Source organism: Aplysia californica, unplaced genomic scaffold (assembly GCF_000002075.1).
Source record: "Aplysia californica isolate F4 #8 unplaced genomic scaffold, AplCal3.0 scaffold00092, whole genome shotgun sequence".
Taxonomy (NCBI): domain Eukaryota; kingdom Metazoa; phylum Mollusca; class Gastropoda; order Aplysiida; family Aplysiidae; genus Aplysia; species Aplysia californica.
This window is the reverse complement of record NW_004797362.1, coordinates 597,376-610,552: the sequence shown is the minus strand read 5'-3', so window position 1 is coordinate 610,552 and position 13,177 is coordinate 597,376. Positions and strand designations below refer to the sequence as shown.

Genomic DNA, 13,177 nt, shown 5'->3' with positions numbered 1-13,177 from the left:
CTCTCTCTCCCTCTCTCTCTCCCTCTCTCTCTCTCTCTCTCCCTCTCCCTCTCTCTCTCTTCCTCTCTTTCTCTTTCTTGTTTCTCTCTCTCACACACATACACACACTGGCAATACGACCGCACAACGACAGCCTGCCGACTCGGGTTATTTTCTTTGCAACAGGCGGAACTGGTCGGTTCGGTTGTCTGTGATTGTGCAGCACCCTTCTTCCGCCCAGATTGATTCTGATGCTGTACACTATCTAAACTGAAAAGAAGACGACTAAGAGTAGGTTTACGTCAATTTGGACGACGCAGTGCAAATGAACAACCATTTCGATCCGTAACGTTTCTTTTACGGTTTTGTAAGCACAAGAAATTAAGCACTTACAAGAGATTGGACTCAATAGGACGCCGAGCTGCAAAGGGAGTAATTCGAAACTGCAAGGTTTGCAAATGGGTACTGTGAGGTGCAAATGCAGTGTACTACGGGAACCACTAGGAAAGACTCAAAGAGGGCAGGCAGGAAGGGGAAGGTGGGGGGGGGGGGAAAGATACAGGGGCAGAAAGCAGGGGAGGAAGAGGGGCAGGGTGGAGGAGTGATGTAATATGTTGAAAGAGCTTGGAAACTGCTGGTGTAAAGACGCAAGGTGCAAACTGCTGAAGAAGCTTGGAAACTAACAGTGCAAACTGCACGCTGTACAAAATCATCACTATTTTTAGAATCACGATCAGATGCTACTGTGGGCATCCCCGTTGCAAGGTCAAACAAGATGGCTGTTAAGTTACTATAAATATTGGCCAATGGCGTTTAGTTGTCGTTCTCTAGCTACTGCTTTCCGCTTGTGTCTAGTTACTGGCACAAGCCATTCACTACTCTTTGATGTAACAATTGGTGCCAGCGGGGGGGTGCGAGTAAGAGGTGCTCAGATTTGATGAAGGCACCCCATACCTGCACTCTATATATTTCTATGTTTGACTTGAAAAACAGTTATTTCTTGACGGACTATGGATGGCATCTTAGTGCTTCAGATTTTTTTGTCCTGTGATTTAATATAGATCTATCTAGAAAGTGAGCTACTTAAGATTTTTCTTTTTTAATGTTTGACCATTTGGTTAAGGACAAGCGGGCTATCCCAAAAAATGCTGTTTAGAGAAAATCAAAAGTAAAGTTTTTGCCCCTTGTTCAGTTTTATTAAAAAACAAGGAGAGTTTTCTCTATACTATACTATTTATAACCAAACAAATATACCACCAATGAAACCAAACTTCTCCTATGGGAGGACAATGCCCACTTTTGGCGCAGGTCAAGATTTCTGGAAACCCCCGAAATCTGGGTTAGCCCGCTTGTCCTTCAAAACGACCATTTATATCATGAAGGAATCTCTTTTCCCCCTTGCCAACAAACCTCAGTCCACCAACTAACACGTTTAACATCTATACATCGTCCAATTGCGTAGCATATTATTATTATTGTTATTATTATTATTATACTTCGATACTAATGGTAAAAAAGCAAATGTTCCTATCGACGTACAAAGGTATTCAAGGGACAGTGTTTGAGATGATCACGTAAGACATTTGTAGTGTACCGCTTGTTGCATGCAATATGTCTGTTTGAATCAGTGGTAGGTTGAATCCTGGCTATTTTTCTTGTGAAACAGAACATGGCTCCTCAAAGAAAACTATACGCACAAGGAGCGATGGAGAAGGCTGCAGAGGCTGTAAGCAAAGGGATGAGCGTTAAGGGTGCTGCCCAGCGTTTTGGCGTCCCCCGGACCACTTTGTCGGACAAGGTTAATAGCTTGTTATGTTTGTGTGTATTTGTGTGTGTGTGTGTGTGCGAGTACATGTAAGTGGTATAGCTTACTGTATGTGTTTGTGTGTATTAGTATATAGTACGTGGTATAGCTTGTGTGTCTGAGTACATGTATGTGTTACAGCTTACTGTATGTGTGTGTGTGTGCGTGTGCGCACCCATTTATTTCTGTGCATTATTCATGTTTTCTGTGCATATTAATTTTTGAAATGTGTGGAAAAGAAGGAAGGATACTGAGAGGAAGGAGACAAGAAGAAAGTGAACGACAGCGAGACTACTGCGAGAGAGTGTTCACGGTTGTGCCTGTGAGAGTGAGAGCACTTTGTCTGTTTATCATGTACCACAGTAAAGTGTGATTCTGTGACCCTTGTGCATGTTTGTTAAAATAATGTCGCTGTTCTGGTATAGCCACCAAAAATTTCATTTGATCTTACCTTCAGCTGCGCGACAAGTACCCGGTCACCCCCAAATCCAAGACCATCCTCTCGACGGAGGAGGAGAACAGGCTTGAGGAGTGGCTGACAGTTTCAGCGAGGCGTGGCATTGGGAGGACAAACGAGAATCTCTGCCTTGCTGTTCAGAGATTCCTCAACAGTGAGGGCAGAACAACAGTATTTACAGGTTTTTACTTTGTACTTTTTATATAGTCTACATCATAAAGCTGCCTGCGTCTGTGGTGCAACTGCTAGGCGGTTTGCTGTTTTAAGATGCCAACCAGTACGATTTTACGTATTTTAGTACCTTTTTTTTTGCCGAAAATACGCGAATACGACTTTGAATGAAAAAATACGCATCCTGGAATGCGAAAAAAACCCCGAGATTCAGCTTGGGCAAGTAAACCTAATTATCTCAAGTCCCATCTTTTGTCAAAATAGTATAAGTATCGCGGAACTGGAATATTTGAAAACCAAGTCCGATAAGGTCAGTAAATTCATTTTGCCGGTCGCGATTGTGATATTATATTCATTTAGCTTTTCCTCATCCGAGAGTACGTTTCACGCGAACAGGCGGCTATGGCGGTAGGCGGAAGTGTATGTGACACCGATGCTCGTTCGGGAAAATCAAGATCTACTTTCGCTTTCGTTACCAGAGAAGTTTACCAGCGGTAGTCTGATAACACAACATTTGTAACATGCAAGTTGTGCAGTGTAAACGCTGTGTTGCCGTGCAAATAAAATTTAATCAACCCCCCCCCCTCGGACTCATCTCTGTGCTGTCACGTGTGGGGAAAGAAAGAAAAGAAAATACAAGCGTCGTCCGATTTTTACATTGTCTGGCTCGCCATCGTGACCAGTCAATGAACCTGCGCGCATTTGCATCATACATGAATGCGGCATCGTGTGAGCAAAGGACAGGGTCTTTGGTGGGAGTAACTGCGTTGCGAAGTATAGGACTACGGGGTAGGAGAGGGGATTATTGATTTTTTAAAAAAGATACACGGGGGGGGGGGGGGAAGGCAACACCGTTTATTGCTGTTCTCTGAGTTTGAGCAATAGTTTGAGTCTGTCAGTTCATAACTTGAATCATGGAACCCAGACTGGTTCTTGACAGTCGAAATTCTTGTTCTAGGCCCTTCCGAACGCTCAAAGCAGGATTTATTTTTTATATAATAATGAGAGGAAAATATAATATACTGAAATACTTAAATCAAACAAGACCCCAGTAACAAGTATACTGTACATGTTTGTGCTCCCTTTTTCGAGCTGATGAGTTGGTAAATTTTTTCCAGGAAATATTGCTGGACACCCTGAACATTTTACTATTAGTGGTTGGTGGGTCGGTCATGGGGAATACACATTTCCCCCTGAAAATACACATTTTCATATTTCCCAGTACTCATTCCTGTTTCCCGTAGAGGATGAGGGTTCGGTGCCTGCATGGCGCGGACCTTTCTCTCGATTTTTCTGTCGATTTTTCTGCTGGGACGTTGAGTCCCTCACAACCCAGGTTGACCCTGACAGATAGGTCGAAGCCCGCCTCCTAAATGATGTATAATATAGTGTCGATGGGGGAGAAAACCTACAAAAATAAACTACCTGCGTGCCTGTGGGATCGAAGGTCCTGTAAGTCTATGCTTAATCAATTCCATTGTATCTATTGAACTATTTCGATCAAGACCACAAATGTGAGGACAGATTTTTGTGATTGTTGTTAATTAATCAGTGCTTTCACGTTTCAGTATTTTTATGGAAATCCGTACTTTCTGCCAGTTCCGTACTTGTTCCTCCATCATTATCAACTCCCTCCGTAAAAATCTGCGACAGCGTAGGACTGCCGAAATTCTGTAGCAAAAGATCCGTACTCGCTTTCGTATCGTCTTGTATAAGTTATGGATATTTACGGTAATTCTCTCGGCAATTAAGATGTTATAGAAACCTGCCAGATTGCGCATTTCCTGCTATCGGCAATTATTCCGCTATGCCCCGTGCATTCATTGCGGGTTGGTTGGCAGTACATTTTTTACCTGCAGATAGATTAAAATCTGGCGAACTTTTTTGTTCCAATTTCTTCCTTTCTATCATTCACTCATTCCTTCTGTCTATCTTCGGATTGTTGCCGCGGCTGGAAAATCTGCGCGTTGATCAGGTAAATTGACATGTGATTTTAGACTTAGAAGAAAATTATCATCAGAAACTTTTTTGCAAATTTGTCTAGATTTTTATAGATCTAGAGAAATTTTTAATTATCAATGCGAAGATTCTACGGCACCTGAATGATGATATAAGAGCTGCGATGAAAGAAATATATGCTAAGACAACTAAAATCAAGAATAATTTGAAGTGGTGTTCTGAGGTTTTGACATGCGACATTCAGACGTGAAAATTGAGGAATTAGGGTATACTGTACTGTGAAGGTACATATGATCTATTCATTATTCCCAGGTTTGTCTTCTATCAATGGTGCAACGACAAGTTAATTGAATTATAGTAGCAATGAAAGGGGAATCTGCTTTTAAACATTGCCAGCAATGGAAAGATATGTAGATCTAGAGTCTAGATATATCTAGGTGAAGAAATCAAACAGGACAAAATATTGGTGAGAAAATAAATGTTATGGGTTGTGGGCAATCTCTTCAAAAGGCTCCCAAATGCCATTTTCAACCCTCTAAAAGCACTAAATTTCAATTTCTTCCGCCCCCTGAACCCCCACCAGGGCGCTGTCCCTGGACCCTGCTGGGGCGCACCCCCGGCAGAATTTCCTTACTTTTCAGCTTCAGCTGGTGGAAGCACTGATTAATTGAATGCTTGGTTCATTACTATCGAGAGACTGGTAACGATATTCCATAACTTTCACAGATAACCTGCCTGGGAGAACCTGGGTGCGGTCTTTCTTCGGGCGCCGCCCGAAGCTGAGAGAAAAGACCTTGGTTCTTGGCGACAAGAAGGCGAGGGTGACGGGGGACAAACTCAGGGCGTGGTTCAAAGAAGTGGAGAAGAATCTAGCTGAAGATGGGGTGGACATTAAGAGCGTCGACCCCCGGTGTGTTTTTAACGCAGACGAGAACGCCTTCCCCCTCCGCTCCACTGGGCAAGTCATCGTGACCGAAGAGGGCAACCGCCACCCTTACCTCATCTGCAGTGACAACAAGCGGCAGATCACTGTCCTCAGCTGCGCCTCTGCCAGTGGTCACCTCTTGCCCCCCACCGTCATATTTCCTGGTCAGCGCTGGTCCTTCAAGCCCTGGGAAGATTTCCCTGAGGCTTCCTGCGTCCACACATTCAATGGATGGATCAACGCAGCAGTGTTCAAGACGTGGCTGGAGGAAACATTCATCCCGGCTGTGGTTGACCTTCCTCGGCCCATCGTGCTTTTTTGCGATGGGCACACCAGCCATACAAGCCTCGACGAAGTGCACGACCTGTGCAAGGAGCACGGCATTCTTTACTACCTGCTCCCTGTCAGTGCGTCACACCTCGTGCAACCTCTGGACCTGATCTTCTATGGAATCCTGAAGGAGGAGTGGAGAAAGGGGCTGCGTGATCACATGAACATTGCCGGTGTGGAAGGAATTTTCCCTAAGACCTTTATGCCTGTGTTCAAGGACGTTTGGACACGGACATATGGGGAAGGCAGAGAGGAAGTGTTGGTGAAGGCGTTCAGAAAGAGTGGCCTGTCACCATGGGACCCGAATGCCCCTGACTATTCAAAGTGTAAGGCCAACAGGGTCTGTGAGAAGCCGGCAGCCCCTGTCTCCACAAGTTGTGATGTTCCTCCATCTGTTGTGTGTAATGATGATGCTGTGTGTAATGATGATGATGTTCCTCCGTTAGTTGTGTATGATGATGATACTGTGTGTGATGATGATGTTAAGTCTAATGATGTTCCTCCGTTAGTTGTGTGTTTTGATGTTGTGTGTAATGATGATGATGTTGTGGGTGATGATGTTTCAAGGATCGGACCCGCGGACACCCTGGTTCACGCAGCAGAGTTTCCGCCTCCCTTGGTCTCAACACCAGCTCAGGATCCTGTGGGTGACCAGGACCATGAGTATTGTCTGCCTGAGCAGGCGTTGAGACCATTGGAAGATGAAACTCTGGTAACACCCCAAGCCCCCGAAATACTGCCCCTGGACAAGGCTTTTGTTCTGGATAAATTGATAGACCACGTCATTGCCACCAGGTGGACGGCAGCGGACATGTACTGGGTCCGCCGTCGCCAGTGGCATAACATCAAACCAAAAGAGAAGGAGGGTGCGTACAAAAAGTACCTTGATTTGTACAATCAACTTATACAAGCCCCCTCGTTCGACAACCTGCCTGTTCCAGCATGCAGGACTCCTAAGATTTCGACACAAAAGCGGGCTCAGGCCCCCAAGTACGTTTCGGGGACAAAATATAAAGAGTTGGAGGAGGCAAAAAAGTTGGAAGAAGAGAAAAAGAAGGAACGTGTGAAAGAGAGGAAGAGAAAAAGGGTGAAGGAAGAGAGAAAGAGAAAAAGGGTGGAGAAGGAAGAGAGGAAGAGAAAAATGGTGGAGAAGGAAGAAGAGAAAAAGAAGAGTGAAGAGGAGAAAAGGTTAACGAAGTTGGAGAACCAGAGAGCAGGGAAAAAGAAGAAACAAGAGTGAAAGAAGACCAAGAAGTGTGGGGAGGATGAAAATGTAGCAAAGAAGGATGGTGAGAAGAAAGCTAAAGGAAATGAAAGTGGGAGTAAGGGAAGGAAGAGGGAGAGTACAAGCAAAGAGGGTGAAGCAAAAGAAAAGAAAAGGAGAGAATGAGGAGGAGACAGAGGAAGAGGATGAAAAGGAGGTGGGATTGGTGTACGACGATGACATCTCCGCAGAGGAGTGAGTCATAGAGGAGATCCGAATGTGTGTTATACTTTGGGGGGGGGGGGGAAGAAAGATGGATGGATGACGTGTGTGAGTTGTGGTATCATTTAAGGGGTGTTGTGGTCGACAGGGTGCTGTGTTGAGTGAGATGTCAAAAAGTGAACTTAAGCATTTTACGTTTGTGTGCCCTGAGTGTGAGTAAGATGTGCATCTAAGTTGGTTGTGATAATTGAATATGTGTGGAAGAGTAAACTGAAGCAGTCATGTACCTGTGTTAGAGTTAGATGTTCATGCGAGTCTGTTATGGTGGTTGTTCTTTTCTGTATTAGTATGTCAATAAACATTAGTTTTGTTTTAGGCCTACTGTTCAAAAGGAGTTTGTCTTTGCTTCTTCCCTCTTTTCAAATGCCTATTAGTTGTTTCTTTAAGCAGGGGAAAATGTTTCAACTTGAGTGTGCCAGTATGGGGTGTATCAAGTGCTGGTATAGAGTGCATGAACTGCACAGGTGCCGGTATGGGGTTTACTGGTTTACACAAAGTTCTTCTTTGCCTCCTTCTTCTTTTCAAATGCCTAGAGTTATCTATTAAAGGAGCTAAATGTGCTTCAATTTGAGTGTGCTGGTATAGTGGGTGTCAGGTGCCGGTATGGGGTGCATAAAGTCCACGGGTGCCGGTATGGGCTGCATGCCATGACATGCATCAAGTCTCGGTTCTGGTCTGCTAAATAACTACCTGACTGAAAAATAGCAGCCCGTCTCACTCTTTTTTTGATAAAACTGAAATACCGAGTATTTAATTGAAGTCAGTATCGGTATATCCAGTTGAGTACTCCTTGGGCCAAAACCGGAAAATGCCAATAATTTTACTTACTTTACTTTATCTGTCCTCTTGTACCTCTCGGGTGTTGAGGGGAGAAAGACCTTGTCAATAATAATAGTAGGCCGAAATAATATCCTGCAAAGGCCCTTTTACTATTTCAGTCTTCAGGGTCTTTTCTGATGCCTTAAAGAGTTTGTCTGCGGAGGGCGTGCTTCTCCAGAATTGAGAAAATGTCTTAAGTTAAGGCATTGATGGCACATCCTCACTTTTAGCAATAGGAATTGGAGCTGTGCTTTTCCGTTCTGTCACTGGGATTTCTACACATTATTGACAAAATCATTATAATGCCGAAAAAAATTGTGGCCTACACAGTACACACATAAGCAAGCCTTAAAAACAAGTTCTATATTCATTGTATTCAAAACCACTAGGCGTAGAAGCTAAGCTACTTGCAATAAATTTAAAATTCGAATATATGTGTCACAACATTGTGGAATCAGGCGCTCGTCAATTTTTGGGCAGGTCGAGTTATTCAAGCTATTGGTATCATCTTAAAGCTTGTTCAGTTGTCTTGCTATCAGTGAAAAAAGTACCCATTATCTTGAATAATGAAAAGTCAAGATATTTGAGATTGAAGAAGATGTCTCCCCTAGTTTCAAAGGTAGAATTACTGAGAAAATGGCTGCCAGAGTGATTGTTTTTATAGCTTGATAGTCCGTGGAAACTGAAAACATACATTATTATGTGTGCCTTCAGTCAACTTTTTGGGTAAAATCTTCTAAGAAATGTGTTCCTAATTGTACTTGTACTGTGGAGCTCGGATTCAATGAGAACTCGGATTCAACGAGATGAGATAGATTCCCCGTTTTTTTTTCTTCTTTAAAATCAGTAAAAGTAACCCGGATTCAACGAGAACTTAAATCGGCGAGCTCGGATTCAACGAGGTCGCTTCCAGGGTGAACAGCCCCCCGTAGACGTGGCTTCGGTAATTTTTCTCCCAAAACGAACTTGATCTATTCCCGGAATCCATCCATTGCACCTGCATCGTGAACCATTATTCACTTAGCCGATTGCATGCGACCAATCAGCGGCCTTTTTAAAAAACAACACATGTGTTGTTGGCTTGCGCACGTGACTACTCTGGCGTATGTCGAGGTCGGATGGGCGGCCTGCACACGTGTGGCAGTGTGTACGTGTCGGGAGGGGGGGGGGGGGAACTGGCGGTCCGGGCGTTGAACATCGCATACAAACGCGTTGTAGTCTTTTTACCCCCTCGGCAACTGATCATTATTACATTGAGAAGCTAGTCTTGACGTAGATCCACGTACTGAATTGTGCGCTGATCTGTGGAATCTAAAGTTGCTGTATCTAGGCTCTACGCAGCAACACAACTTTTTGGTAAACAATCGAGATGACACAGGCGTGTGCATTTGAATGAATTGGCCTTTTTTTTTTACACAGCTCGTAATATGCAGGCATTTCAGGCACTACTTGTGACTTCTCTTGTACATAACTTGCTTAGTGCCTGTAATTATCTACACAAAACCTCATGTTTGCTATAACGAACATTTGGATTCAACGAGATTTTAGGTCAGGCCCGACGACCTCGTTGAATCCGAGTTTCACTGTACAACAATGATGTTAAGCCAGAAAACAGAAATTTAATAAAAATTGCCAAACTGGCAGAAATTTATGCCAGTTTCTTCAATATCATTATTTTGACAAGAGCCTGAATTCACCACGCTTCTTCACATAATATTTTAAAGCCCTTGATAAAGTCTCTAAATTTCAATTTAGACCAAAGCCAGCCAATAACATCATCATCACTATTGCCTTTCTCACCCTGCCCCTGGGTATAGGCTACGGACAAACACCTTCCACCTTTCTCTATCCTGGGCTAGCCTCTTGATGTTATTCCATGTCTTCCCACTTTTCTGTACATTGATTTCTGTAATTCTTCTCCAGGTTCCACGCGGTCTTCCCCTTGATCTCTTACCCTGTGGGTTCCAATCCAAAATTTTCTTTATTATGCACCTGCCTGACTTCCTGAGAGTATGTCCAATCCATCGCCACCGCCTTCTTCCTACCTCATCTCTGACTGGGATCTGTCTTGTTTTCCTTAACACTTCCACATTAGTGACCCTGTCTGTCCATCTGATCCTCAGTAACTTTCTTAGACACCTGTTCAAGAAAACATGGATCCTCTTTATGCAAGTCTGATGCGTTCCATGTCTCACATCCATACAACGGGACCGACTTCACATTTGAATTGAAAATCCAATAACATGGGCACTTAAAATCTAAATGAGCCTGTGCCAGAACTAAGCATTTTACTATGTGTGTAATGCGGTATGGTTTTAAAACATGCTTGGAAAATGTCTTGACTGGCTTTTTCTGGCTATAGCTACTAGGCTTTATAATAACATATTAACGTATTAATGCAAAGTACACGTGGCATCTCAAAGCAAGATGATCGTTTATACATACTCCCACAAAAATAAACTAGATGAGCCCTTTAACTCATATATACTGTGTACAGGTTCATCTGGATGAGTGTTCGTACGTGGGCTGTGCAGTGAGTTTTCTAGAGATGAGTCGTTTCATGACATCCTTCCTTTAACTCCTTTTCAACTGTTTTTACTTTTAGGTTCTATGAGACAAACAACATGAGCTCTCAGTCTCAGAGTCCTCAAGTACTTGTTGGCGAGAATTCTCCAGCCAAGTTAGATGACTCAGAAGCAGCTGCTGTTATTCCGTCAGAGGAAGCTGCATGTGCAAGCTTTTTTGATGGGACTGCCACAGGTTTGTATTTGAATATTTCAAAGTAAAGAAGTAAAAGCGTATATATTTCATGGATATGGCTTCTCACTTTTAATTATAAAGTAAATTCATGTTAAAAAATTTAGTGTAGCTGAAATGTTGTTTCACCTAGTCATTGCTTACCAGGAGTTCTATTCAGTTGCAATAATAAAAAATAAAAAATGTAATTGTCTTACTGTATATTATGAAGAAATGTATTACATGCTCTCTGGAATCAAAGTCTAATAGTACTAAAATAAGTTTGTGTACCATTTTTGTGAAGCCAGTGCCCAAAGGTTGTAAACCCTTCAAAATTGCGAGATTGGAATGAGTAAACAAGGATGATGATGGTGATCTTGGAAAATAAGCAGAAAATGTCAACAGCTTGGAAATTTGTTGTGCATTATTATCGATAGAGATGTTTTTATGATAGAGATTTGAAAAGGATTGTCAAAAATTTGTTCCAGATGCGTGCCTAGGCAGATGCTCATCTCCGGCAGCAAGTAACACATCCAATGAGGTAAAAATTTTGTTTGCATCTGTGTTAATTATATGCGGGTCCTTTCTTTTGCATCATCTCATTATTATGGATTTGTAATCCTTTAAGTTCTCACATTGAGAGGAAGAAAATGTTGATATATCTGAGACTTGAAGTTGGCTTGCGGTGAATATCAGAAATGTTAAGAGTGAGTTTTTTTTATTCTCCCACATTCATTTGTTGTGGGAAATATCAGTGGAGAAAATCTGTCCATTTTTTGACAGAGAAAACCTCATGTAATGTATGAATGAAAGAACTCCAACCAGTCTCTTGTAGTGGCAGAGTGGTGGAGTTTAATCCACTCTTGAGCTTTGATTGCCCGGTTGTATTTCAGGAATCTGTGGACAATTTCTCTGCAGCTGTTGATCCCAGCAAAGTCATCACTGATGAAATGCTGGAGGAAGAGAAGAGGCTGTATTCAAATGGAGTCAAAGAAGAAGAGAAAAGACAAGAGGAAAATGAAAAGGTGAAGTGTGTTAGTAGGAAATGGTGTGTATGATTACGATGAGTGGTGGTGTGCCAGGGCTATGTAAAAAAAAAAATACGGATGTTTAGGGGCAACAGCTTTTGTAGGAGTGTACCTTGTAGTGTGTCTCAGGCAAAGAGATGTCAGAACTCTAGCCCAGCGTGGTGACCTAGCACAACAGCCAGTAATTGTTGATTTTTTTTTCGTATGAAGTCCATTGTTGTGTTTATGTCTGGAATGATTGTGTGTGTGTTTTATCATGCCATTTAAAAACAATTTTACTGTTTTAAAGATTTAAAAATGTGTCCCTTTTCCTTATTTTATTTTTGTTAGTTGTCGTCATTGCCTGTTTGTTATTTCAGCTTCTAGATGAAATAACTGACGATTCTCGTGAGAAGCGGTATGAACGTCTGAAGTATCTCCTAAGCAAAAGTACCCTGTACACAGAGTACCTGGTTGGACGTATCAAAAAACAAAAGGAGGAGGAGGAAAAACGAAGGGAGAAGATACTGAAAAGGAAACAGAAAAAGGAAGAGGAAAAGGCGAAGCTACAGGCAGAACAATCAAAACAGGTGAAGACATTAAACCCTTTTACTGCCAGGCCAGCTTCACAATCTTAACAAAGAGCTTTAGGCAGTCTCCAAGCCCAGCAGTGAAGAAGGGGTTAACCACTTTGCAGGGTTTTTTTTCCAACTCGCGTAATGTCCGTTAGGTGGTGGTCACCCGCATAATATTTCTTCCTTGATGTTTTGTGAAGATTTTAACTCTCTTAGCAGTCCCCTTCACATTACATGGGTTATTTCTATTATCAACATAATTTTGTGTTCTATTTATGTGCTGTGGTGAAGTTATTGCAGTGATGCAGCATCAGTGGCAGCGTAATGAGCTGGGTTTCAGTCAAGACGTTGATTGGGTTTTTGATCAGAGCTTGGTCCTGATGTTGTGTCTTTGAGAATTATAGACTATTTTATTTTTTATTAAAATCTGCATAAAGCTTTTCTTTGTGTTTAGTGGAAACAGTATTTTTCCTAAAAAGTGCTGATGTAACAATTTTCCATGTTTGTCTTGTTGAATTTAGGATATTTTCTGGCACAGTGGAGAATATTTGACCTGGAAGAAATTTCTTCTTCACCAAAGATCAAAGGAGCCTAGACATGTTTACATTACCTTCTGCTTTAATTATGTCTTTTCATGGGAGAAGTAGATGCGCGCAAGCCTTTAGCACAACAACAATATATGCTTAAAGCTCAAACAATCATGTATTACTTTTGACCCTCACTACAGTCGTGATTAATTGACAAGTCTTGTGGGTGGTTGGCGGGTGCTCTGGTGTGGTTTGCTTCTTCTTTCCTATCGAACATCTATTGTCCCTATCTCCCCTTCTTCTTTTTTGTGTTTGTTACTCTCTTGTAACACCTCTAATCTACTGGCGCCGTAAAACATCTACTAAAAAACTGACAAATCTTGCTGTCATTACATCATTGGA

General features: G+C 42.3%; 2 protein-coding genes across 4 annotated transcripts in view; both read left to right on the top strand.

Moving 5' to 3' along the window:
- Positions 1–7,442, top strand: part of LOC118477429 — a gene marked incomplete at its 5' end in the record, with an annotated part of 11,691 nt that extends 4,249 nt beyond the window's left edge. The window contains 3 exon segments of the mRNA XM_035968861.1: positions 1,646–1,777; positions 2,241–2,421; positions 5,097–7,442. Of these exon segments, the coding sequence (XP_035824754.1) occupies positions 1,649–1,777; positions 2,241–2,421; positions 5,097–6,865 (2,079 nt within the window). The 3' untranslated portion in view covers positions 6,866–7,442.
- Positions 1–13,177, top strand: part of LOC101861196 (lymphocyte-specific helicase) — a 52,815-nt gene that overhangs the window by 17,420 nt on the left and 22,218 nt on the right. For all 3 annotated transcript variants that reach the window (XM_005094951.3, XM_035968860.1, XM_035968859.1), the window contains exons 2-5: positions 10,536–10,690; positions 11,155–11,207; positions 11,560–11,691; positions 12,054–12,263. In XM_005094951.3, the coding sequence (XP_005095008.1) occupies positions 10,555–10,690; positions 11,155–11,207; positions 11,560–11,691; positions 12,054–12,263 (531 nt within the window). In that variant the 5' untranslated portion in view covers positions 10,536–10,554. The remainder of the gene's footprint in view (positions 1–10,535; positions 10,691–11,154; positions 11,208–11,559; positions 11,692–12,053; positions 12,264–13,177) is intronic.